The sequence below is a fragment of the Sciurus vulgaris genome (genome assembly GCF_902686455.1).
Source record: "Sciurus vulgaris genome assembly, chromosome: 2".
Taxonomy (NCBI): domain Eukaryota; kingdom Metazoa; phylum Chordata; class Mammalia; order Rodentia; family Sciuridae; genus Sciurus; species Sciurus vulgaris.
The window spans coordinates 105,767,949-105,790,792 of NC_136462.1; the positions used below are offsets into that span (position 1 = coordinate 105,767,949).

Below are 22,844 nucleotides of genomic sequence, written 5' to 3' on the forward strand. Positions count from 1 at the left end.
TATTATCATTACATACTTTCATAACCATTTCTTGCTTATCTATGTGTGTAAACACACATAAAATCTACACTATTGTTTTGTTTTGGTACTGGGGATTGAACTCAGGGACCCTTAACCACTGAGCCACAGTGGTTTGTATATTCTATTTGTATTTTATATTTTATATAAGAAACTCAGTTGCTTAGAGCCTACCTGTTACTGAGGCAGACCTTGAACTTGCAATCCACCTGCCTCAGCCTCCTGAACTGCTGGGATTATAGAAATGCACCACCATGCCAAGCTATACCATTGTTTTTTTACAGTTACTTGAATTCCATTTTATTCATGTACCATGATTTAATAAGCATATCCCCTAATGTTGGCATTTGGGAAGTTGTTTTTACTCTTTTTTTTTTTTTTAAGCAATCCTCTTATGAACCATCTTGTGTACATGTCTTGGTATACTCTCCTAATTTTTTTTCCCCAGGATAAAATCCTAGAAGAGGAATTGGAGGACAAAAGGTACACACACTTAAAGTTTTTTGTTGCATAAAGTCCAATATGTCCTATGAAAATTTGTGTCTATTAAAACTCTTACCAACAGGATGAGCATGTGATTTCCTGATCCCTTTGCCAATATTAGGACTGAGAAATGGAGTAGATTTAAAATGGTTTTATGTGGGCAGATTTATCACTCAAACAGGCAGTGAAAAAAGTTCCTTCAGGATATTGCCTTTGGATACCTGAGCTCAGGAATGTGCAGGTGTGAGCTGCATGGCTGGAGGTATCCCCAAGGCCCAGAGAGTGCGTAGGCATCTGACAGGAAACAGAACAGGGCTCAGAGAAGCAAGTTTCCCTCAGAATCCAGAATGCAGAGAGGGCCTGCTGCTTAGTGAGCTGGAATTGAGACCAATCATGGAGACAGAAAAGGCTCAGGCCGTGTGCCTGAAGGTTTGACTCCAAGTATAACAATCAGAAGCCAATTCCCAAGGCCAGTTTGGAATATAGGACCAACATTTTGGGGAATGTCTGGAATTGGTTGATATGTGATTGATGCATCTATTTAGGGTGCACCAACCAGGGCTGACCCCTGAGCTGGTGCATGTGTATAGTCTGGGCACCCCTTTTTTCCCCAGTGGATACCATCTGCCTGCTCCAGGCTCTCTAGGCTGGTCTCCAGGGTAAGGGTGGATGACAGGAAGGGTAGGATTCACTCCTCTCCTGGCTGAGGTGACACTGGACCATAGAACTCTTTTTGACTCCTTGACTCAGAGGCTCATTTCAGTTCAATAAGTGCATGCCAGGTGCCAGAAGACAGACACATGTGCCTCCACAATCTTGTCCCCTCCAAAATCTTTTCCAGTCAGTCCAGGTCTTTCTGATCTTCCTTGTCTCTGAATTCCAGGGATACTTATTTTTGGTGCTCTCTTCAACCTTATGCTGAATGACTGGTCATTGTGTTCATTTCTTGCTTCTCCAGTGATGTAACCTGCTTAGGGGAAGTTTCCCATAAAGGACACCTTACTCATTTGAAGGGAATCCATTCCAAACCCTTATACTCATAGAAAAGTTGACAAATGAAAAGTATTCCAGAAAGAACCTTGGCTGAGGGAAACAAAAGTGCCCAGTCATTACCGAGGGGGACAAAGCAGGTGTATATTGAGTCTTCATAGCAGTCCTACTTGGGAAGATGTTATCATACCATTTTTTGGGGTGAGGAAACTGAAATTCAAAGACATGAAAATTGTCCCAAAACACCCAAGCCTATCTGATTTCACAACACAGTGGAGAAGCTTGAAGTTGGTCTAAGTCTGCAATACCCGCTTGGTCAAGTCATTATAGCTCCTTAAGTCTCTGTGCCCCATTACATAGCCTTACCTCTGAGGTAATGGAATTACATCCCCCACATACACTTATCTAAACTATCCTATGATAAGTTTGCAACACCATCCCAACACTGCATCAAAGACATGCCAATAATTGATATTTACTATTATTAGCAGGCATTAAAGGGAAGAAGGTATCGCACCCATGAATGTCTGCAAACCCATGGGATTTCCCCTTACAAGACACATTAATTAGAGACCTCATGAATACTAGTGAATGAGATTATGCAGAAGGAAAACAGGGGGGACTATTTGTCCATTTTCTGTTGCTCTAACAGCATAACTGATGTTGGGTACTTTATAAAGAAGTTTGTTTACGTCACAGTTTTAAAGGTTGAAAATCCAACATCGGCTGCCCCACCTGTTTAGCCTCTAGTGGACACTGTCTTGGCTATATCACAACCTGGTGGGAACAAGTGTGAGAGGGAGAGATCACATGGTGAGACACAAGCCAGAGTGATGCAGGAGCCAGGCTTGGTCTTTTTATAACAAACTTTTCTTGCAGGAACTAACCAGGCCCTAGAGAAACCACATTAATCTTTTTTGTAGGGGGCACCCTCAGTGACCTAACCACCTCATGACCTAACTAAATAGGCCCCATCTCTTAAAGATCTCACCTCCTCTCAGCATTGCCACACTGACCATGGGGACCAATACTTGGGGACCAATACTTGGAGACCAACACTTGGGGACTGACCTTCCACCATATGAACCTTTGGGAGACAAACCATATCCAAACCATAGAAGGGAGAAAATGCCTGAATACATAGGAGGTTTCATGGAAAGTTGAGAATAACCCATGGTACTTTGTCAATGAAAGAAAGGCCAAAAGGGAGACCAGAGATGTGTTTCTAGAAAGAGATACAAAGGCAGAGAAACAGGACAGAGACTGCTGCAAGTTTGGAGTGATTCGTTAGGCAGGAATACGGTATGTTTCTTTCTTTCTTTTTGTATGTGGTTATCTGATTGATTTTAGCACTATTTGTTGAAAAGACTGCCCATTTTCCCTTGAATTGCCCATGTACAAGTTGGAACTCTCCATTCTATTAGATTGATGGAGCTGCTGTTTACTCTGGTACCATACCATCTTGACTGCAGCAGCTTTATCATAGGCTGCAGAGTCAGATAGTATAGGTCGCCAACTTGTACCTCTTTTTCAAAATTATATTGACTACTCTAGGTCCACTGCATTTTCATATGAATTTTACAGTCTGTCAATTTCTACAAAAGGGTTGCTGGGATTCTGATTGGGATTGCATGCATGAATAGATCACCAAGGAACATAGAACCTCACTGTGAGTCTTGGGTCTACCTGGGAGTACTGGTCAGCTCCTGCATATTAGGCTGATTTTCTCTTCCTTGGTTGGGAAAGTCCTAGGGTAAAACTTCCACAATGTATTTTGATAACAGTATAGTATAATCTCTGTGGAATTCTGAGAAAAATATTATAAGAAACATTCATTTGTGCCCAAGGGCCATACAACTGATGTAATTTGAATGCAATAAAATAGAAACAAATGGCAAACAGTTCTTGAGGGTTTTCTCTTAATTTTTCAACACATACTTTAGGGTTTTAACATAGGGCGTTTACAGCATTCACCTTCCTGAATTAGGGGTGGGAGGGGGTTTGAGAAATAATTAGTAGGCAATTTTTTGGCCCTGGGACTTTTCTTGTAAATGTTTTCTTTGGCAGCCATACTCTTGAGAACAGGAAGTTACTCTCTTGTTACAGATTTAAGACTTTTGTGAGCCAAATAACAGAAAGCTGGATTAGTTCTCAAATGAAAGGGGGGAAAAACAATCTAGGCTCTTGCTGGAGATTAATGACATCTTGCAAATATTTTAATTCTCCCCTTTCCTCTTAACTTGCCACCTCCTAAACAAAACACACTCAGACAGAAAACAACTTAACTGGTCACTTTATAGCCCAACCCTAAAATAAAATATCTTTATGGTACCCACAAAGTTACGTAAACATTTTTGGGAAGCTGGTGGAAAGGAAATTAGGACTGTCTCAAGATGACTTTTTTTTTTTTTTTTTTTTTTTTTACAAAATCTCCAATATGAAATTTTAAGTATAAAATGCAGTTGTAAAGATACTAATGTTTCCAAGGTGATCATAAAGATTCTTAATTTTCTTTGACCTTTTTAAAATGGCTTTTGTTACAGATGAGAGTGTTTAACCAAACTTTGTATACGATACCCATATGCTATTTGAGCTGGTTGCAAATACTTCTTTAAGAATTATTCAAAATGACAGAATTGACCAGGGCACTTCGTGTCACTTATAAAACAAAGAAACAGCTCCACTCCCCAAAATAGAATCCCTATCTATAGAAGAGCCTGATAGAGACGGTGTGAATTAAAATTCAATTTTTACGTTTGATCCTAGAAAAAAAATTGTAATCTTGATAAAGTTTACAATTTGGAGGAACATTAATTCCACAAATTGTCTGAGAAGCATTTGTGAGGGTTGGTATAACGGCCTTATAAAACTGATATTTAGAAGTAAAGACCACTTTCCTGTAACAGGTATAAATCTTGTACTGGTGATCTAGAAGTTTCCATGATAATAATTGTAAGATTAAGGCTAAATTTTTCATCTACATCTGCCTGTCACACCCAAACCCAGATGTCCTGGAACTCAGAATTTTGCATAAAGCAATCCAGAAGTTTGCATAAAGGTGAAAAAGGTGGGACAATGGGAGTGAGTGGCTGGCCAGAACAGGGAGGGGTGCTCCCATGCCCATTCTAAGTCACTCAAATTTGTAATTTTGAAAAACACTGTGCTGCCAAACAAATCCACAAAGAGATTGGATGCAGCCAAAGACTCACAATTTGCATCTCTAGGCTTACATTATCTAATGTTTTTCTTTCTGTGTGTTATCAAGAAAATGTTTATTCCTTCATACTACCTTTTTCTTGAGTCTGCTTGAAGTGGTGTGCCTCCCACATCATTTATTATAGTTTGCATGTCTTCTGCTATTTTGACAAATTCAGAGTACTTTTTAACCTTATAAACAATCTTAAAGTACTCCCAACTGTCATACCCTAGATACAAAAATTAAATTAAGCTTGAGAATTCTAGGTGCTGGAAAACATCATTCAGTCCTGACATGGCCAGCTACAGCAGCCTGGGAAGGTTGATAACCTGAAACTTCATCGAACTTGGATGAGTATTTACTTAAAGGGAGCTACCTGCTTCCCAGTTTTACTGCATACCAAATATTTCTTCTCAACATTTATGAGCTTAAATAAATGCAGATGTTGCCAAGAATGTATATAACATTAATCATCTTAGAATCCTGTAACTTAAGTGTTAAAAGGTCTCTTGGATTTGGTCTGGTTGAAAACCCTCATTTTAAACTGGAGGAAACCAAGGCCCAGAGAAATCCACTGACTTGACACAAAGTGAATGGTTCACAAACCCTCTAAGAACATAGTTGGGCATGAACAAATTTTACCACCATTGTCTCTCACCTGCATTACCTTTACTGTCCCATATGCTGGGCTTAACTGCTCTCTCCTGCAAATTTTTGTGAGGAAAATCAAGAAAGATGTTTTCCCCCCAGTAATTCTTCTGACTGTGTATTTCATCAGTATCCCTTACTCCTCTCTTCTTTCTCCCCACTGGTTGACACTGTTGACAGTTGTGTTCTTTTTCATCAGGACAGAAAATGAAAGGTGATCAGATATTTATCTCTGGCCAGGTCCAGTGAGAGGAGAGGAGTAGTCAGTTTTCTTCTAGTGACTGTTTTGGATGGCCAGTTTCTTTATTGCATGACTTTGAGTATGTCAGACTCCAGAAATGAAGAAATGGAGTGTGCTGGAGACCTGCTTTTTCCCCCCCCTTCACTAAAGGGACAACTCCCTCCTCAGTGAAACTTGAAGGGAACAGGTATACAAAATCTCATCCTACAGTGACTTCGCAAGTTACCTCTCTCCTTCCCTTTAATTTTCTCATTAATTTTACTCGTTAAATAATTTTCATAGCCAGATTTAGGATATTCAATGTGTTAGGTATTTTATTTTAAAAAATCTGATGGCCCTTTAATATAAGACACCTTGTCTTCCAGTGGAATTTGGACAAATTATAAGCAAGGTTTGGTTTTAATATTCTCCTGCTTCCCTTTTTGCCTACCTTACATGGTTTCTGAATCCCAGAGATGACATCCTATGGAATATTCCTACTACCGTAAACTCACTGCTTTGTCCTTCTCCGATTATTCAAAATTGTCTCCATTTTCTCCCATTCCTTCTTATTAAATCCAACTCTTTTAGTGTACATCATTACCTTAGCTGGGCTTTTATGAGAAAACCATTTGGAACTAATTCATTTTTATATGTAAATAACTGATAGAACACAACCCTTCTAGAAGTATCTATGGTCTCAAAAGAAAATCTTTGTTAGTCAAATGATCTTTTTATTGGTGGAATTTCATTCAATGTGTCAAGGGGAAGTAAAATAAGTCAAGTGGAGGGGAAGGCATTTTAAATCTAGTTTAAGATCATATCCTAAACTGACAGGAGGGGCCTTAGCTATGATGTCTATGCAGTCTGTACCAAAGATCAGTACATGAGTTCTTTGAAAGACTTTTAAATTTTTGGTTTATGAGTTTATTAATATAAAGAATCTTACAAAGGTGTATTATTCAATCACAATTAATCACTCATTTAACCAAGAATCTTCATTAAATTTGCTAATTAAAAATAAAATTACATGAAATTTTGGTGAACCACACATTTGTTTTTGTTTTTGCTTTTTTTCCCCTAAGTTCTCTCTCCTTTCACTCCATCAAGATCATAAAATGCAGTGGTAGTCTGAAATGGGAGATTTGTTATTAACAACACTCAAACATGTGAGGGTCTGAAGAGAAAAAGAGTTCTTTTCCTCCAACTCGAAACTTATTTGACTGGGATTTTCTCACCAGAGTCTTTGTATTTTTTTCCATGGGCAACTGCCCCCTTGATTAATCCCATTTCCCTTAGTCCTAGTTTTTCCAAGCAGCTGAGCAAACAATGCAGGCGGCCATTTTAACGTGCTTCCTCCCGCGGCCCCTCTGGGATGGGCCGTCTGTTCATCCTGTTCATAAACCAAGGACCTGAATGGACTTGGAGAAAGCAGCAAGGATCTTCTGACAGGATTAATTTTAATAGGCCACAGTCTGTCAGCCAGGACCAATAGCCCTGGCAAATGGTTTTAAATTACTATTTGCTGATAAAAAGGGAGATATGAGCTGAAAATTTGGTTCCTCATTTCAAACAATTTGGATAACTAATGCAAGAATTTACTTTTAGTGTGGAGCACATGCACTTTACAACCTAAACCCTTGGGTAGCTGAGGAAAACCTTTTGCTGCTATGGGATCACAGTGAAATATAAAGGGGAAATGTGACATTTTATAGAAGTATAGGATTTTAGAGTTGGAAGGGAAATGAAGAATCTATCTGTGAATTCCTAAGGACTTAGGGAGCTTTATGTTTCTGATTTCTGTGCAAAGAAATGGCATTCCGCTTACTGCCACTTCCACAGTTTTCTCTTTCCATTTCTCTCTCCAGTTCTTTTTCTGCTTCTCACTGTTTTTCTCATACCCCAACTCCAGCTTCCTATTCTCTCCCTGCTTCCCCTTCCCTGACTGGCCCCAGCTCCTGTCTTTTACTTGTGGAGCTCTGTGCTGAGGGGTGCACTGCAGTGGGGTAAGACCGGTCCACAGATAGGGAAGTCAAGAGGTCCTAGCACTGGAGGTCTCTCCCCCTCTAAACTTGGAGAGAGTGGTTTGGGGGACTAACTGAAAGGGAAGGTCTGGAAAAATGCTATGCAGGTCAGTCATTACTCTTCATTGATGTCTTAGGTGTACCATTGTGAATTAATTTTGTATTAGCTATGGTTGTAGTTTCAGTGTTTCTGAAAGTTCAGCATGTTCCCTTCCCAGATGGGGCCTTCAAAATCAAACAAGCAAACAAACAAACATGAAAGAAAATAGAATTTGCTTCATACTTGTTTATGACCTTTGAGTACTTTGGTCCCATCCCTTTCCTTCCTGCCCATTTTCTTGTTCGCCACACAGCTTTAGTGACAGTTGATACCATAAAAAAAGTTTGGTGCAATTTCTGTCATTCTTATTAAATGTCTAAGTCAAGGCACTTTGGGCAAGAAGATTGGTGGCTAAAATTTTAAAAATAAAACCAAACAAAAGCTAAGTGATAATGAGGACATGGAATGATTGGAACTCTCAGACACTGCCTAGGGAGTGAAGGGTGCAGGCACGGTATACAAAATTTGGCAGTTACTTACAAAATTCAATGTTCATTTACTGAATAACCATATAATCTACTCCCAATACAAATGAAAGCTTATGTTCACACAAAAACTTATACAGGAATGTTTATAGGACATGATTTATAATCACTGGAAAACAACTTTGAATATACTTCAGCCACTAAATGCATAAACAAAGCCATGCAATGGAATACTACTTAGTAATAAAAAAGAACAAGCTACTGTCACATGCAGTGGCACAGAATCTCAAAAACATGCTAAGCATGAATGAAGTAAGACCAGAAAGGCTGCTATATGTTTCCATTTACATGACATTCTGGAAAGGGAAAAATTCTAGGGATTGAAGGCAGAGTGGTTGGCTGCCCAGGGGTTGGGGTTGGGTAAAGATGTTAACTACATTTGGAGTCCTGTGTGCTACCACTGTGCAGTGAGGCCACTTGACTGCATTTGGGAAGACAATGGAACTGCTGTCTCGACTAGGGTGATGGTTTCAGGACTGTACATAACTTGTCAAAACTTAGATCTTTAACCTAAAAAGGGCGAGTTTTGCTATATGTAAATGACATCTTGATAATATGTATCTTAAAAGAAAAGCAGTCATAGTATTGTTTTACGTGTTATTCATTTAAAAATAAATGGTATTAATCTGTAACTTGCTTTTTTCACTTCTTAAGCTTTGGAGAGTCAACCTATAGGTCTATTTTCTTCATTTTAATTAAAGCAGTTTTCCATTTTTACTAATGCTGTGAACGATGAGCAGTGAATTTTCTGACACACATCTTTAGTACATTACAGAGGATCTTCAGGAGGGCTGCTTATGTAGAAGCCATGTGTTAGGGTAAGGTGGGTACCTCTTCAAATTTACTAGATTTGGCCAGATTCTTTTCCAGTGTTTTTGCCAATTTGATCTTCCATCTGGAATATATAAGTTCCCATTTCTCCAATCAGAAAGACATTGAAATTTTTAAGATGTTTGTTTTACTTTGCATTTCCCTGAAGTTGAGGATCATATAACATATTATGTTATATTACATTATTATATATTATATTTATTATATATGATATATAATGCAAAGTAAATAAATATATGTATTTATTTATTTCCTGGTTTTTGCATTTCCCTCTGACCTTTGTGTATTCCTTTCTTTTTCCTATTAACTGCTTATTGGTTTGTTAAGATTTCTTTTTATATTCTGGATATTTTGCTGATTATATGTATAGTAGATATTTGTATTTTCTACTATGAAATTTTTGCCTCCATGTAGCTAATTTTACAACCTATTTCCTATGGAGCTTATAATGTATGTTTTTAAAAATCCATCCTCAACTTTTTGATCATTAAAATATTTTTCTGTAAATATTTTTCCCCAGCTTTAACAGTAATTTGCTACTCAAGATTAAGTCTCACATGTGTTTTAAGTAGGAAACCATTTTTTCCCATATAAATAACTGATTTCTCTAGTATTGTTTATCAAAATTCACTCTTTTCTCACTAATCTTAAATCTCATTTTTGACTGATATCAAGTTTTCACATACTCATGGGTCTATTTCAGTGTTCTCTATTATGTTCCATGAGAGTATTTGTTGTAAAAATTATATGAAACTAATGAAACATAATTAAAATGCCCAGCACACCATAGGGGCAAAGCAAAAGCTAGCTCTCCTCTTTCTCTAACTCTAAAGTCCAGTCAGCAACAAAGTCTTGGGTTTCCTGACAGAATGATGCTGTTGGGCTCCCTTGTTGGTGATCATTTTCCCCAGTGCCCTCATCTGGTCCAAAGCTTTGGGTATCCTCTGCTTTCAATTCTCTCCTCATACCAATCCCTACTCCAGTATCCCCAGTTATCATTCAGTTGCCCAAGTTCCTGCCCCTTAGTCCACTGTCACTAGGGCCAAATCTGGGCACAGAGATTAGGTGTGCTTCTGCATGTCCTCTGCAGCACTCTCACCTCCCTCTTACTCTCCAGTCATCCCTGCATGGGGACAAGGTCATCTCTATGCACAGAGAGACCAAAAGTGTAATGAAATGCTTTCAGTGTTTGCTATGTTGATACTGGTGTCTCCGGCATCAACAATCCAAATGAAGAAAGCAAAAGTATATTTCTTAAAGAGAGAGAGAGAGAGAAAACAAAAACAAAACAAAACAAAAAAAAAAAGTTTGTTAGCAGTCCAGAGGAAAAAAACAGCTTAGGTAAGGATATCATTTAGGGGGCTATTATGAGATAGATCACTCAAGGGCTTGGACGAAGGTAGTGGCAGCAATGATGGCTATCTGGGGAGATTCTAAAAGGGGTGGAATGAGGAGAAGGAAAAGATTAGGAGGGTATATAAATTATAGGATTTTTATGACCAACTTTGTTGAGGGTAAAATAATGCTTAGTTTCTGGCTTTGGCAACTAGGTAGATAATTGGAAAAACCAGAGTCTAAGCATTTAAAAACTATGAATTTTAAAAAGGGGAGTGATGCATAAAAAGCATTTGACAAAACATATCATCCCTTCATGGTCAAACCACTAGACAAACTAGGGATAGTTAGTAAAATACCTCAACATTATAAAAGCTGTATATACTAAACCCAAGGTCAACATCATTGTAAATGGAAAAAAATTGAAAGCGTTCCCTCCAAGAACTGGAACAAGACAAGGATGCCCCCTTTCAACATTTTTATTCAACATCGTCCTTGAAACTCTAGCCAGAGCAATTAGACAGAAGAAAGAAATTAAAGTTTTACAAATAGGAAAAGAACTCAAACTATCACTATTGGCCAATGACATGATTCTGTATTTAGAAGACCCAAAAAATTCCACCAGAAAACTTCTAGAACTAATAAATTAATTCAGCAAAATAGCAGGATATAAAATTAACACCCATAAATCAAACGTGTTCCTATACATCAGTGATGAATCACCTGAAAGAGAAATTAGGAAAACTGCCCCATTCACAAAAGCCTCAAAGAAAATAAAATAAATGGGAATCAATCTGACAAAAAAGGTGAATGACTTCTATAAAGAAAACTACAGAACACTAAAGAAAGAAATTGAAGAAGACCTTAGAAGATGGAAAGATCTCCTATGCTCTTGGAGAGGCAGAATTAATATTGTCAAAATGGCCATACTACCAAAAGTATTATACAGGTTTAATGCAATTCTTACTAAAATCCCAATGACATTCTTCATAGAACTAGGAAAGGCAATCATGGAATTCATTTGGAAAAATAAGAGGCCCAGAAGAGCCCAGGCAATCCTTAGCCAGAAAAGTGAAGCAGGAGACATCACGATACCAGACCTTAAGTTATACTACAGAGTCAAAGTAACAAAAATGGCATGGCATTGGCACCAAAACAGACATACAATTGGTACAGAATAGAAGACACAAGGACAAACCCACATAAATACCCTTATCTCATACTAGACAAAGGCACCATAAACATACATTGGAGAAAAGATAGTTTCTTCAACAAATGGTGCTGGGGAAACTGGAAATCCATATGAAGTAAAATGAAATTAAACCTCTATCTCTCACCCTGCACAAAATTAAACTCAAAGTGGATCAAGGACTTAGACACTAGAATAGAAACCCTGTTCCTACTAGAAGAAAAAAGAGGCCCAAATCTCCATCATGTCAGTTTTTAGGACCTGACTTCCTCAACAAAAGTCCTAAAGTGCAAGAAGTAAAATCAAGAATGAATAAATGGAATGGAATCAAACTAAAAAGCTTCTTCTCAGCAAAGGAAACAATCAAGAACATGAAGAGAGGGCCTACAGAATGGGAAGAAACCTTTGCCACCTGCACCTCAATAGAGCATTAATCTTCAGGATACACAAAGAACTCAAAAACTTAGCACCAAAACAAAACAAAACAAAAAAACAAATAACCTAATCAATAAATGGGCAAAGAATCTGAACAAACACTTCCCAAATGAAGAAATATGAATGGCCAACAAATACATGAAAAAATGTTCAACATCTCTAGCAATTAGAGAAATGCAAATTAAACTACAATTCACAATAGCTAAACTATGGAACCAACCTAGGTGCCCTTCAACAGATGAATGGATAAAGAAAATGTGGTACATATATACAATGGAGTATTATTGAGCCTTAAAGGAGAATGAAATTATGGCATTTGTCCTTAAACGGATGGATCTGGAGAATATCATGCTAAGTGAAATAAGCCAATCCCAAAGAACAAAAAGCCCAATGTTTTCTCTGATATGTGGATGCTAATTCACAATAAGGTGGGGGGCTGGGGAAGAATAGAGGTACTTTGGGTTAGACAGAGGGGAGTGAAGGGAGGGGAAGGGGCTGGTGAGTGGGAAGGACAGTGGAATGAATCAGACATTATTACCCTACGTGCATATATGATTACACAAGTGGTGTAATTCTACATCGCGTACTACCAGAAAAATGAGAATTTACATTCCATTTATGTGTGATATGTCAAAATGCATTCTACAGTCAAGAATAACTAATTAGAACAAATAAAGAGATTTATTTAGCTCATAGTTATGCAGATTCAAGGGCCTGGTGATGGTACCAACTAGGCTCCAGTGAAGATGGCATCATAATGTTGTGATTGCATGTGAGAAGAAGTCATATAGTGAGACAGGAAGCCAGATAGAGATTCAGGAGATAGGCTCCCTCTTTGACAGCAACCATTGGTGAAAACTAACCATAGTCCCACAAGAACTACATCAATTCCTTCTAAGGGCATTGTCCTCAGTGATCTATTTACTTCTCCTTAGGCCCCATCTCTTAGAGGTTCCACACTGTCTCCCAACACTAGCATACTGGGAATCCAGCTCCCAACACATGACCGTTAGGGGGTATACGCAATCCATATCTAACCATAGCAGATGGCTGCCATTTTGGCTGCTTCCACATATATCATGGCCACTCCTGACACTTCTGACAGCCAATCTGAGAAAACAGAGGTAAGCAACCTGGAAATTCTATAGATTCATGTTTATCAATTTCAGGATTGATTGCCAATTTTTGTTTTCAACTCTGTAGGGACAAATAATTCTCAGGTTTTGTTTTTATTTTTAATAATGCTCAAACAATGTTCTTGCAGAGTTTGATGGCAATGGGATAGCTATAAATCATCCTGGTTGTATTTCACATGACTGATGAAATCCGTCTTTCCCTTCCTTTCCTTCCCTTCCTTGCCCCCCAACCTCTTGTTTTTTTCCCCCAGGATTAGGGGCACTTAACCACTGAGCCACATCCCCAGCCCTTTTAAAAATATCTTATTTAGAGACAGGGTCTTGCTAAGTTGCTTAAGGCCTTGCTAAATAGATGACGCTGGCTTTGAACTTGTGATCCTCCTGCCTCAGCCACCTGAGCTGCTGGGATTACAGGCATGTGCCACCATGCCTGACAAATTCTTCTTCCCTTTAAATTTTTGTTTTGAACATTTTCTTTCTTTATAATACAGTCAAGTTCAGGGCAACACAAAAGAGAGTAATTCAAGTACTATTGAAAAAGCGATTTAGATTTCTTTCTTTTGGTTTTTGATTTTTTTTTTTTTTTTTTAGATGTTGTCCTGTCACCCAGGCAGGTCTCTAGAATATAAGCTCAAATGATCCTCTCATGTCAGCATCACAAGTAGCTGGGACTACAGGCATGCTAGCATGCCCAGTCTAGATTATTTTTAAAATGAGCACTGAAGACCAAAAACAAACAAATCCCAAAACACTTGTCCAGATTCAATTTTATAACGAATGGATTACTATGCGACTACAATTCTTTAGCAGAGATCAGCTGCCCATAATTTGTGGGCTTTCTTTCTTTCCAAGGGTTTGCTGGTTCAGCTGCAAATGGAAAAAACCTGTGGCATTCATCGTGTCTTGCTTTGTTCCTTCTCCATTTCTAATTTTCTCTATTTTATAAAATTTTCCTTAGACATTGCTGTGAAAATTTGTGTCCCAGATACTGATCTTCTGTATATCTGATGAATTATGAGAGAAAACTTTGCCTATTTTCACTCTGAAGTGCAAGCAGTCTGTTTTTGTTACAGATAGATTTTTCTCTTTTCACACCTCTTGGTTACTGACTAAAGAAATAGATGTTTATACATGGATATTGGTAAGAACTCAGATTTGTATTATGATGTCTCAAATCCCTGAGTTATATTGTATAAAAGATTCTATCCTACACCACTGAAAATATTTTTCACAGTAATTGTGGTTAACATTACTGCAAAAGCTTAGGATTGTATATACAAAAGAAATGTTTCATTTATAGAAAGAAAAAACATGGGAGACCAGTGAAGGGAAAAATTATGAAAGAAGGAGATTCTATCTGTTAATAGCTGCTATATGTGTTTGGGGAGACAGAAAAGCACAAACAGCTCCCTGACAGAAAAGACTTTACAATTTTACTACAAAAGAAAAATATAAAAATCACTATGTTTAACACAATTAGAGAAGTTTTGTCTTGAGGACAGTGTGCCCAGGATCAGAAGATGGGAGTTCACTAATGTGGAGGAAAACAAAGCTGCCATCCGGGGCCCAAGGACAGGGTGAGGGAGTCTTAGGGTGCAGCTTGCCAAGGACAACCAATTGATTCAAGGGCCTTATTTTTTATTCACTTAGGGTTGATAAAGTCATTGAAAGCATGACTTATGTTGAGGACGTTTATTTTGATATATTAATTTGATTAGAATGCACTAGAATGGGGGTGCATGTAAAGAAATGACTGCAGTTTGGCTCCCTGGAGTAGCTTTGGATTTTATCTGAAGCTTCTGCTCCTTGGGAGGAGCTTGATTGCATTTATATAGAATATTACCCAGGATTGAGAAAAACTTCAATTGAGAAAAACTTTCTACACCAAGAATTATAGGTGGGTGTTAGAAGTTACGGGCATGACATATGCTGACTTGCCATGCTTCCTATTCTTTCCTTCAGAACACAGCTTTCTTAGCTGACCTAAGAGTTGAATCTTATGTTTATTACAGTCTTCCCCTTTTTGGCCAGAAAATAAATCTTTTCAATTTTGTATATTTGGAAATAGATCCAAAGTGAAGAAGGGGTTTTCTAATTGGTGTGGTGGAGAAATCCGCAGGTCATTATGGTTTGAAATCTGATGCGGTCATTTTTGTGTTTTGCTTTGGTAATATTTACTTTAGTTTTTGTGTCCATTTGTCTACAGATGAAAAGAAACTGTGAAAGGTTCTCAGCTGCTTGTAGAGCACCTCCCATCCCTTATCATCTCTCTGTGGGCCTTTGGAAATGGGGGAGACCGGGCACTTTGAATTGTTAAAATGACTTGGAATTGTCATAGCAACTAGTAGGCAGAAACCAGAGATACCAAAAGTCTTGCCATGCCCCAGGCACTGTTGCAAAGTCAAGTCCTGTTCCAAATACCAGTGAGTCCCATTAAAGTTAAGGTATCTTCCAACTTTAGCATTTCAGGGCTTCACTAAACTGGGCTAGGAGGCACCAGGCCACCGGCTGGCGTCTCCCAAATCCTGTTCTCTTCCTGTCTCATTAATGGCTAGCCAGCCCATCCTTCAGGTTTCTACTCCAATTTCAATTCTCACAGATATCTTAACAAGTGCCTATTCCAACCTTACTATTACATGTCGTCCTCCCTCCACCACTTTCAATTTCATAGCAACGGGGGCCGTGGCTCTTTGTTCACGTCCACATACAGCTTGGTAAGGTCACCGAGGTGCCCAACACTTTTTGAATAAACAAATAGGTAGCTAATGAGCAGAGGAAGGCACTCTAAAAGCGAAACCCGGCCACCCCAGGCGCTCGTGCCTTCTCACGTAACTTCCGCCCCTTCGTGCTCCTCCGGACGCCCCCTTCTCCCGGTCCGTGTTTGTTTCCGGCGTTTCAATAAAGCTCGATTCGGCTCGAAGAAGACCTGTTCTTCCGGGAAAATGGCGACTCCCGCTCGTGCCCCGGAGTCGCTGCCTGCCGCGGATCCCGCGCCAGCTGAGGGGCCCTCCGAGGAAGCTGACTGCCCTCCGCCGCGCCAGCCTCAACCCCCGCAGAATGTTCTCGCTGCCCCGCGGCTTCGAGCCCCAAGCTCCCGAGGACTTGGGGCAGCGGAGTTCGGCGGAGCTGGGGGAGATGTTGAAGCGCCAGGAGAGACTTTTGCGCAACGAGTAAGCTGGGGTCTCGCGGCAGCACCGCCGGGCTCCTAGGGTTCGGGCTCCCTGGGACGCCCCAGCCCCCTCTGGCGTTTCCTTCGGGGGAAGGTGACCTTGTCTCAGTCAGATCCATTTAAGTCCCGAGGGCGAATGGATGGCTTGCGGCCTCAAGGCCGTGCCATGCCTCCTCCTGGCCAAGCACGTACCGCCTGCGAGGATGGCTCGCGTACTGATCGGCTGCTTGGCGTTTCATCCAGCCAGCAGCTCTGGCCTTGGTTTAATGTACTCAGCTACTGTTTTGGCTCTGTGAAGGGAGTGTCTGTATGCTAAATCCCGTTGCCCTCCTCCCCACACTCGTGACCAAAAGGTGTTATCAATTTCATCTCTAGATCCTATTCTTCTTGCAGGAACCGTAAGAGATGGGAAGAGAAGGGTATAAAGAGTGATTTATTAGGCAGCCAAAGTTGTACTCTTTCAGCTGGCAGACGACAGATTTTAGCAGGGGAGTGATGTGATGAGGGCTTTTTAAAGGCAGCTTTATTTAGTAGCTTGGTGCATGATGGTTTGAAGGATTAAAAGGCAGAGGACATCACGAGGGTATTTTCAGAAAGAGGTTTCCAACAAGGGGGTTGTTGAACGAGGAAGATAGCTGGGCAGGATTGGGAAAACTTCACCAAGTGTGGAATAATTCGAATATGTAATTGATAGAGATAAATGAAGTTTCCTGTTGCACACGGAGCCACTAACAAAACAGGAAAATTGAGGGAAAGGAATGGATTCAAGGTTCATTTTCCTCAGGGTGTACTGAGTTGAGGGGAGAGCATGGCAGACATTTGGGTAATTAAAAGCTGGAGAAGTGGTCATAACACTTAGGAGACAGCTGGAAAAATGTAGGAAGCTGACTTGCACAGAGGTGTTAATATATAGAGTTGAAAATGTGGGAATGTATCAGAGAAAGAAAGGAGAGAGGGTTCAAGATGTAACCTCTCCACATGACTAAAGAAAAAGAATCAAGAGAAATTCAGCAAAAAGGACAAATAATCATTTGGGGTGAGGGCTTACTAGTTGAGACAGATGTTTTGCCTTTATGAGAATGAGTTTTTAAAGTATAGCAGTGAATTCACTTTTTGATTTCAGGACCCTTTTGTACTCTTTAGAGTTATTGGGCATACCAAAGAGTTCTTGTTTATGTGTGTTATATCTAGTGATACTTATTGATTTATCAGAAATAATGGGGAACTCCTTATGATGTAGTATACACAAAAACAAATTCCATTCACATCATATAGCTTCTGGAAAATTCTACTGTATTTGTGTGAGAAAGTGAGAGGGGAAGTGCAAATAACATCTTAGTATTCTGAAAATAGTTTTGACCTTGCAGACCCATTCCTCTGCCCTCTGTTTTGGAAATCACACTTTTAGAACTGCTGATTTTTGGAATATCTTAAATGACTTTTACACAGGTAGAGTATACATTATCCTGAATGGGAGGGACCACAAGTGTTTTGAATTTCAGATTTTTTCAGCTTTTGGAATATTTGTATATAAATAATAAGGTATCTTCGCAATGGGACCCAAGTCTGAGCATGAAATCCAAGTTTCATACACAGTTTATACAAATAGCCTGAAGGTAATTTTATATAATGTTTTTCATACATTCGTGTTTTGACTAACCTATCACATGTGGTCAGGTGTGGAATTTTCTACTGGTGGCATTGTGTTGGTGCTCAGAAAGTTTCAGATTTTGGAGCGTTTTGAATTTTCAGAATAGGAATGCCCAATGTATACTCTTAAAATACTTTGGCTAAAATTCTAATGAGAGGAGACAAAGGAGTCGTTTATTTTGCCTGCATTTCCTTGTTTTGGGGTTATTTGGATAGTTGTCTTATTTGCCTAATTCCAGTCTGGGGCCAGTTAGAAAGCAGATTTTTTACTTAAAAATTAGTTTTTCTCTCTTTGAGGTTAGTGTTTTGCCTTTTAAATGATAAATCATGAGTTTAAAAACATGGTTCTAATGTATACTTTTTTTTTCATTTGACAGAAAATTCATTTGCAGATTGCCCGACAAAGGTAAAAAGATCTTAGACACTGTTGCCAAACTGAAAGCTGCGATTGCAGAGCGTGAAGAGGTTAGAGGAAAACGTGAACTGTTTCATTCTGCTAGTTTAGACTGTAAGCTAAGGCAAAAAGTAATTGCAAGAGTTGATGTGGATATAGAAAAGGCCCAGAATTCTGACCGAATACTTGATACTTCATCACTAGTTCCTGGCTGTTCCTTTGTAGATAACATCAAATCATCTAACACAATCTCAGAAAAACAGGGACTTGTACATCCTACTCACAAAGGCGATGAAGAGATTCCAGAGACTGAGTACACAGTGAACAAGGGCCCAGCTTCCCACAACGGAGCCAGGGGACCTTCGTCACCTGAAGCTAGAGAGCCTCTCCCTCAGCATTGTGTTTCAAGTCAAGCAGAAGATATTTCCAGCAGTTTTGACAACCTGTTTATTGATAAGTTCCAAAGGTTCACGGTTGCAGACCAAGGTATACATCACTCAGAAGAAAACACGAGTGCTGAGAACTTGATGGGCCTTTCTGGTAGGACTCCTAAGAAGCCCCATTACATGGAAGTGCTAGAAATGCGAGCCAAAAACCCAGTGCCCCCACCACATAAATTTAAAACCAATGTGTAAGTATCATTGAAAATTGGCCTGTCACAGGAATGTAATATGTGTGAAAATCACAAACTTGTAAGAATGCTTTGAAGTTCAGTAGGCTTTGTGTGAGTGCTCCTTATAGGTAGGAATGGACATATTGTGCAAACAGTGAGACCAGCCTGGCTGGAATAGAGGATTCCTGTTGAACCATACTTTAGTTTTGAAGCCAAATAATTGAAAGGGTTTTAAATAGCAGATGGGGACTATTATAGTTCAGAATGCTTAGCCAGTATTTCATAATGAACACAGAATTGAAGAGAGGATTTATTATAACTGTTCCCCCCCTCCCACTACCATTTTCTAGTGTACAACTTCCCTTTGATCAGCCTGTAATATAAGAGAAAAGCAGTTGCAGGAGTTGATGAACTTTTTCAGCCATTTATTTGAGTGCTCACTATGCTTCTCAAAGCGTTTAGGTTCTAGATGAGGACCTAAGGTTTACATACTTATAAAAAAAAATTAAATGATAATGCAGTTTCTGGGGGAAGGGAGGTGAGAAGATTTAAAAATAAGAACACTGAAAATATTGTACCTGCAGTACTGTATTTTACTAAAACTACTTACAAGCTTATTCCTCTCTACTGGACAGTGAGCCTCTTTGCAAATGTTTTTAAAGTAAATAAATGAAAAAATAGCTTCAGTTCAAGTATAAAGTATGAAATAAAGTGTGACAAGGGAAGGAAAAGGCAAAGGCCTGTATCTGTTTGTATGCACACTCCCTTGTTAGAACAATGAATGTAAATTTACCTTTGTGCAAGAATTGATGATCAGGTTAAGGACCATTTTTGTGTGTGTGTGTATGTTTTGATTGTGTTCATAAAAAGAAAATAGTCTGATCATATAAGTTTTTTCTCCTTTAGTTTACCATCACAACAGAATGACTCACCTAGTCACTCTCAGAGGGTAGAGTCTCCGGTTTCCTCAGCAGAGCGGCGGCGCAGGGACAAGCAGCATCTTGATGACATCACAGCAGCACGGCTCCTGCCACTTCACCATCTGCCTGCACAGCTGCTTTCCATAGAAGACTCTTTGGAACTTCAGAAACAGCAGAAACAGAATTATGAGGTATTTAGGGTATTAGGATTTTTTTTTTTTTCCTGCTTACATAGGTCAGGATTGACTCCAGGTAGTTCAAGGAGGAAAGGATTTAATTGAAGGACTTAGGTGCTAGAGAAATGGTCAGCTGAGGAGACCATTAGTTCTTAGACATGTGCCATTAAGTTTTCAGTTACAGAGTTACTAAAACTGCAGGAAACAACTGGAGATGATCATAACTACCTACAACCTCAAAGTGGTGTTTAACAGGAATTGTGGAGAGACTGCTGCAAAATTTCACATCTTACAACCCATACTTTTGCCTGTTCCCATTAGGATAGCAGTAGCATCACCTTTCCCTTCTACCTTCTAAAATTCGTATGATAGCTTCTCAGTGGTGGAATCTAACCAAGGGAATTATGCTCCCAGACTTCCATCTCCGTCAACACAGGGGCAGCACAGAGGGGGTGGGACGATAGTGTTGTGTTGCCAACAGTGGGGCACTGTTCCATAATCTGGGTGCCCATGTCAAAAGAGAAGAATCTCCTACTTTTGGCATCTTAATCAATTTTATATAGTACTTTCTCCAAAGATTTATGTGTTTTGCATGGAATTTTAACCATGTACCTTGAGAGTTTGTGTTAATAGAATGGGGGAAATAATGTGAGGATCATAGGGGTTATAGAAAGGAGTAGACATTCTCAGATAGTAATAATTGCAGCTTCCTGGAAGACAGCATCCTGTCCTATTTCCTAGATAACTGCTCAGCTAGATTTTAGTCAGGTGTCATGTACCAACTAATCTAAAACTAGCTTGTTAATCTGCTTTGGCTTTTCATAAAAACTTACTTGGTTTGGATTGGCATTTTCAAGGCATTCCTTTTTACTCTTCTCTCAGTGTATGAAATTGATGACTAGTTATAGCTGTAGCATTGGGGAAGTGTTTTCTAAATTGTCTCTGGGATCTTGAAGACATTTTTAGGTTGAATTAAACCCTTCAGCTTGAAATTGGTTTGTTTGACAGAAACCTACTCATAATATGCACAGCGGCGGGGAAGGACATAAAAAGTTTGAAGGGTATGGGAGAAAAGGAAGAGCCTAAGGGGGAACAAGCATTGTTCCCTGTTATCTGTTGGTAGGGAAGTCCTTGGGTGTATAGGCACTGCTAGACTGAAACTCACTTGGACTTTTGGTTAGGTGTTAATTTTTGTAGGGACTTTATTTGGAGAAGGATAATAAGCTTTTTAATATTAATATCTTGATTTGCTTGTGCCTTGAAATGCAACTTGGGCCAGAAACCATAATTTCTTCAAGGGAAGTGGGTTCACACAGTGTTAGTGATTTGTAACATTTGATAGGTCAAATTGTTTCCTTTATCATTGTGTATATGTACATACTTAATGTGTCTGTATTTATAACTTGTGTGCTGAACTGATTATTCTATTCTTGAAGAGATAGGCATTTCAATACAGTGTGGGATTTTTAGTATTTGAGATTGACTCCCTTGGGGTGGGAGCATTTTACAACTGAGCTATATCCCTAGCCCTTCTTATTTTTTATTTTGAGACAGGGTCTTGCTAAGTTGCTAAGGCTGGCCTTAAAATTGTAATCTTCCTGCCTCAAGTCACTGGGATTATAGGCATGTGCCAGCATGCTGGGCTCCAGTGTTGTTTATTAATGGAAGTCAATGGCTACAACTGTAACAGGCCAGTAGTTTTTGCACGCTTTGCCCTGTTGTATCTGTAGGACACACAGTTAGGCTTCTTGTGTTGTTAAAGAGTGCACTAAGTGACTGTTCTGCCCATTTATCTGATTGTTTAACTTCCTGTTGAAAAATTGTAAGGAAAAGATGTGAATATGTGACTTTTTGCTTTGCTCTTTGTTTTAAAGGAGATGCAAGCAAAGCTCGCAGCACAAAAATTAGCTGAAAGACTGAATATTAAAATGCAGAGTTATAATCCAGAAGGGGAGTCTTCAGGGAAGTACCGAGAAGTAAGGGACGAAGATGATGATCAGTCCTCTGATGATGAATTATGAAGATGGGCATTGGGATTATCTCCTAAAATTTTCAACTCTTGAGAGGTCATTATCTTCCATCAGACTTCCTAACAAGTATCAAGATTGGTGTCAGACATTGTTGAGGAAAAAACATTTATAAAGTTACAAAAATGTCACCACAAAAAATAAAGCTCAGTTTGTCTTTCAGAAGATGATCTTCGTGTGCTTGAAAAGTTTAATATTTCAATATTGTGTTTAACCATATTGTATTAAAGTTTTGCGGTATGTCATGCATTGGTCTGATATTTTAGTATGTAGTAGAATATGTTTTTTTCCTCTAAGTCAAATGGAAGTAGATAACTGCTTTTTTCCTTATTCTTACCTCTATCAAATGGCATTTATTATGTCTTTCAGTGAAACACTTAGTTGTCCCAGACACCTAAAATAAATTAGAAAAATAGTTCCCTCCTTTTTTGAGCAATGAAGGGAGCAGTCCAAAGCACTGTGTGTATGCTAACATGGAGCTGAGATCTAGGATGTCCTTTACCTTGAAAGACACTCAGAAAAATGCTTCACAAATGTTTGTTTCATTCTCTTGTCTTCCCTTAGGAAGATTGTTATCTTTCTTCTGATTAGGAATAAGGAGTACTTTGAGGAGATCCTGGAGGGCAGAGGGTCTTTCTAGATGACCAGATTTGCCTGGAGGAACTTGTGGCATAGGAAAAGCAGACTGAGAGCTAAGAAAAGGAGTCGCTGTTCTCATGCTTCACCTGACTGGAGTTCATTGCTCTCACAGATGAGGTCCATGTGTAGCACATTCATGTTTAGTACAAAGACCAGTTATTTTTTC

General features: G+C 39.1%; 1 protein-coding gene across 1 annotated transcript; it reads left to right on the forward strand.

The window, feature by feature from the left end:
- Positions 1-15,986: 15,986 nt before the first annotated feature.
- POLR2M (RNA polymerase II subunit M) lies at positions 15,987-22,286 on the forward strand. Its single transcript, XM_079125940.1, has 4 exons — positions 15,987-16,260; positions 18,287-18,934; positions 19,823-20,027; positions 21,887-22,286. The coding sequence occupies exons 1-4, from the start codon at positions 16,148-16,150 to the stop codon at positions 22,031-22,033; spliced, it is 1,113 nt and encodes a 370-aa protein (XP_078982066.1). The 5' UTR covers positions 15,987-16,147; the 3' UTR covers positions 22,034-22,286.
- Positions 22,287-22,844: the final 558 nt, after the last annotated feature.

Bases quoted from the DNA above. Each gene is read 5' to 3' on its own strand.
- POLR2M (XM_079125940.1), top strand. From the start codon at position 16,148: ATGTTCTCGCTGCCCCGCGGCTTCGAGCCCCAAGCTCCCGAGGACTTG. The intron at 16,261-18,286 runs GTAAGCTGGGGT...TTCATTTGACAG, and splicing joins GAGAGACTTTTGCGCAACGA to AAAATTCATTTGCAGATTGC. The intron at 20,028-21,886 runs GTATTTAGGGTA...TTTGTTTTAAAG, and splicing joins AGCAGAAACAGAATTATGAG to GAGATGCAAGCAAAGCTCGC.